General features: G+C 36.2%; 1 protein-coding gene across 5 annotated transcripts in view; it reads right to left on the reverse strand.

Annotated features, from left to right (window-relative positions):
- Positions 1–4,758, reverse strand: part of NTPase (ectonucleoside triphosphate diphosphohydrolase NTPase) — a 38,511-nt gene that overhangs the window by 28,550 nt on the left and 5,203 nt on the right. For 4 of the 5 annotated variants that reach the window (XR_003389368.1, XM_026814692.1, XM_026814691.1 and 1 more), the window contains exons 2-6: positions 3,358–3,485; positions 2,518–2,926; positions 1,797–1,970; positions 1,174–1,602; positions 765–941 (exon numbers count right to left, since the gene is read on the reverse strand). Coding sequence is in view for 4 of the 5 variants with exons in the window: in XM_026814692.1 (XP_026670493.1) it covers positions 765–941; positions 1,174–1,602; positions 1,797–1,970; positions 2,518–2,926; positions 3,358–3,485 (1,317 nt within the window). In the remaining variant the exon portion in view is untranslated. Of the gene's footprint in view, positions 1–6; positions 167–764; positions 942–1,173; positions 1,603–1,796; positions 1,971–2,517; positions 2,927–3,357; positions 3,486–4,758 lie in introns of those variants that run through there. The other variant, XM_018026876.2, reaches the window with a different exon arrangement.

A 4,758-nucleotide genomic window follows, 5' to 3' on the forward strand; every position in this document is an offset into this window, starting at 1 on the left:
TAATCGAGCAACTAAATATGTTATAAAGAACGCGTAAATATTTCATGTATCTGTGAAAAAATATTCTTTTGCCTACGTTTCAGGCCTGTTAAAGGCCGTTTTGAATAATGTTAAAGGCAGCGCCGAGGGCCCAACTTAATTCATGTCCATTGATCTTTCTGTAAAGCTGATAAAAAAAAAGAAAACAAAATTTATTAAAGATATCCCGTTCGCTGTCAGGAGACTAATTCTCTATTTATGCGTCGAGAAGAGTATAACTGGACTGCGGATTTTTATGCATTCATACAGAAAAAGACACACCTATTAATCTCTAAAAATAAAATAGTTGATATAAATCTCTCATTATGAAATTATACAATCTGTATAAATGGATTAGATGTCTAAATGTGTTTTATAAAATATGATTTTGCATAAAAATCCGCAGTCTAAATATACTAATCAATTATTAAGAATTGTATGAAATAATTATTAACTTATCCTGTTTTAAAAGTTTCATATGGATTTTATATTTAATGGAAACTGAATCGATCTGGATTCACGAATTCAGTTTTTGGCAGTGAATTAAATCACTAATTAACGCATTTTTATATTCACAATTCAATTGAATGCATTTTATATTTAATTGAGCATGAATTGATGTTCAAGCAAAATAATATATAAAAGATTTGATCAAAACGCTTGAATATTGAACAAAAAAGGGGACAATTAAGGGCATGTTTAAGATTTAAAAATAAGCAGTTTAAATATAGAATTCATAGACTTACATAAAGTCGCGTAGTAGGCTCGAGTCCAAATCCGTCCCGGAGGAGAACATAAATGAACGTTAGATCAAGACAAATGAAGGGCTGGTCGGTATTCGGGTAATCGCAAGCATCCTTCGCTTGCTTTAGAAACGCGCTAACTTGGATCACGCCACCGGAAAATGGATCGACCAAGCCAACCTGAAATGTTTCATTGAAACATAGTCGGTTATAATTAAAACAAAAGCAAACGAATGGCTCATGTCAGTGAATTCCGGACTGGACTCCGCACACATACATAGAAAATCCTCTGTCTATTTTTACTGTTTTCCATGCGCCTATATAGTTGGAACTATGTATTTCCTACGTGTGCGTGCGAAGTGAGCCCAAAGTCCCTCGATTTCGCCTGTATATCAAAGAACATTTAATTTACCTCTGTGGCACGATCGAAGTAATAGGAGAACGCGTAGATCTCGTGATCCTTCAACCCTTCCGGCTTGTTCTTAATCTTGCCGACGTATTTTTCAACAATTTTCAAACACTCGGCGAAATTGACGATCGGCCTGTCTTCCTCGCCGCCGGCGAAGTTCTGCGTCTTCACCAGCTTGTGGGTACCGTTCACCGGCCCCTTAACGAGATAATTAACGCCGCCGTAACTCCACTCGGCGGAGACGATCGGGTTCACGCACTCGGCTCGTATCTCGACCGTGTCTTTCGTGCTCAAGTTATCCAAATTCAATCCGTGCGTGAGAATCTCTTTCCTCGCCGCCATAAGGCCCATACCCAAGTAGCTGTGCGTGTAAACACTCATGTTGTGGCTGAAGATATTAACAGAGTATATATGTCCATCGAGTTTCTTCTCCTGAATCAATTTTAAATATTTATTTCAGCGTCGATCGTGAAGAAAATCTGTCAGTCTAAAATAGTAGTCTTTCCTGATCTGTACGCATTTTTGTGAGAATTTATAATTAGATTATACCAAGTATCAACAGATTGTAATTACGACACGTTAACGATCGAAAATTTGTAAATTAAATATTATTAGTGATAATTTACCTGTTCGGGACTTGGCGAGAAAGTCACCTGCGTAGATCCTCCGCCGAGATCTAACGCGGCTACTGTGCTACCGGGATTGTGCGTATTAAATCGATCTAAGAGGAAATTGACTGTAAACCAGGAGAAGATGCCTTCGTCCGTACCTTCCATTATGGCAATCGAATTCTTTGAAATCTGTAATATAAAACAAGCAAGTATTATTCAAACGAATATTAAAGTTTGTCTGGTTGTAAGTTAAAACAGACACAAGTAGACCCGGCCTTTGACGCGTGAACAACCACTCCGCTCAATACGAAACGTTTTAAGAAAATGACGAATAATAAATTACATGAATAACAATGCAAGGAAATTAATAATAATTAATACATTTAATCGTTATTCAAATGGAATGGATGAGGAAATGATAGATTGTTGAAAGGCCGTGCGTCCGGATCCGAGCCAACGCTCCCGATTCGTAGCTCGCACCAACCGAGCGCTCTGATTGGTCGGAGATTTTTGTTAATAACTCAATAACCACGCCTCGGACAACTTTTTCGCTAAGGAAAATGTTGTTTAAAATTATGTCAGGAACCTCCCATTTCAATATCTCACACTACTTTTGAGACACCCTGAATGGGGCGTTTTAAAATCTGTCTTCTGCTTTTCATGTTACAAAAAAGCTTCATTGTATGATTTAAATGATTTCGTAAAACTTTCATAAAATGGCCAAAATCTAGCTTACTTGAAAGCCGCTTGTTTCAAACATCTTCCGGCACTCTTGAAGTATCTCTTGAGCCTTGTGCCCAGGGAGAAGTCTCAATCCAGCGGTGGCCCTCATACTGAGGGGCGTGTGCTGCCATTCCGAACGCGGAATCACACTCTTCACCTTGTCCAGCAATACCGTTAATGACTTCGCGGCATCCTTAGGCTTTTCTGAATAAGAGCTAACGCCTGGCTTCGTTTCCGTGTATAATTCCTCGTCCAAAATTAAATTTCCACCGATTATCGACTCGTGGAAACTGAAAGCGAGGGCTCGGCTCCCAGTAGAGCCTGCGTCGATCACCACGACGTGGAATGGTTTTTGGAGATTAAAAGAAAAGGCCAATGTGTCGATCGCCTTGCTACCAAGACGCGCCGGCCTTAGGTCATATCTAAAAAAATTAAATAGCCATAATAAGAATTCTTCGATTTGAAGATTGCAAATCTTATCTATGATGTCTCACGTGAAAATTTACGTCAATTCTGAATAATTTCACGTTTCTACACGTGATGTTTATATTTGATCAGACGATTAGATTGTTTATGATAATCATTAAATTAAATGATGCAAATATAAATAATAAGAATGCTTCGATTTGAAGATTGCAAATCTTATCTATGATGTCTCACGTGAGAATTCACGTCAATTCTGAATAATTTCACGTGTCCACACGTGATATTTATATTTTATCAGTCGGAAGATGAGATAAATTATGATGATCGTTGAATTATCTAATATATCTTTCGTAGGATCTTATCAATGAAGAAATTAAGTAAGTCGTTAATGACTAAGCGTAATTAATAATATAAAAAATGAACGTACGCAATTGCTATGTATCCCAAGAAGAGAATTCCCAATAGAGCAACAATGAGAAAGTATCTTTTCCCTGGGTGACCTTTCTTGATTCTAGGCTTGGCATCCTTGAGACTGTCTCCATTTTCTGTCCTTAACTGAGAACAGAATAAATATTCATTTAAGCAAAATAAGAATCTTCCCAATATCGTCTGAATGAAACAAATTGTAATGAAACGTAATTTACAAAGTAAACGACACTCAATATCATTCTTATCATACAAATTGCGACACAGTGTAGTTTTCTGTCCTTAACTGAGAACCGAACTAACAATAAGTGGGTTCCTGTCCTTAATTATGTACATAATACATATTCATTGAAGTAAAATAAGAATTTTCCCTATGTCGTTTGCATCATCCAAACTGGAATGCAATGTAATTTATACACAGATAACTAAGTTCCAATATAATTTGCATATAAATATATATATTACAATATAACATATTTTCTGTCTTAACATGTCGACTGCCAAACAAAATACTATTTTTAATCAAATCATAATAATATATTTTCATATTTTATTAGTCTACATCCTAAGCTAGGAGAAATAAAAATAAAGAAGAGGAAGGAAGTGGAAAGAGGATGGAGTAAGGAAGATATGGAGGGATAAGTAAGCAGAGGCAAATTGTAAACCAAGTCCATTTCTGGGTCAACAGGCGAAAATAAAGCTATATATATCAGCCTATATTTTATTAATTATCTTTAAAAACACCACAGCCAAACAACAGCCAATAAATCCATCACCCTAATTTGGGTGATGCAGCCTATTGAAAACTTTACAGGTCACCTAAATTTGGATGACACGACAGTCAAAAGTATTAAACTGAGTACTTTTCTGTCCTTAACTGAGGGCATAATAAATATTCCATGAGGCAAAGTAAGAATCCTTCCAACATCCTTTGCATACAAATTGCATTGAAACTATTGGAATATGGGATGTGTAGTTAAAATTGGTGATATTAAATTCTTTTTACTCTTTTATTTAAATGTAATAAAGGAGGACCATCTAACGATTTGGCCTGTTGCCCAGAGGCTAAAGGCTATGTGGGGATCCACATTCATATTTGTAACGGCATGCATCCACAAACATATACCCTATACGTTCTTATTCCTTATCTCCCATTACTATTATTTTCTTATTCCTCTTATTCCTTATCATCTCCCATTACATACTAGCTTAATCATTGATACATTTCTGCCGCATGACATATTCTTTCTCAAAAGCATTCATCTAATAGAAATAAGGTAAAGGAGGTAGTACCTGGACACTTTTGAACATAAATTTTTTATAATGTTTTTTACTACGAAATTTAAGCATAGTACATGAAAACTTATCATCTTAGCAGATAACTGGGATCTCATAGTCATAT

Source organism: Ceratina calcarata, unplaced genomic scaffold (genome assembly GCF_001652005.2).
Source record: "Ceratina calcarata isolate Rehan_Ccalc_2016 unplaced genomic scaffold, ASM165200v1 scaffold392, whole genome shotgun sequence".
NCBI classification, from domain to species: Eukaryota; Metazoa; Arthropoda; class Insecta; order Hymenoptera; family Apidae; genus Ceratina; species Ceratina calcarata.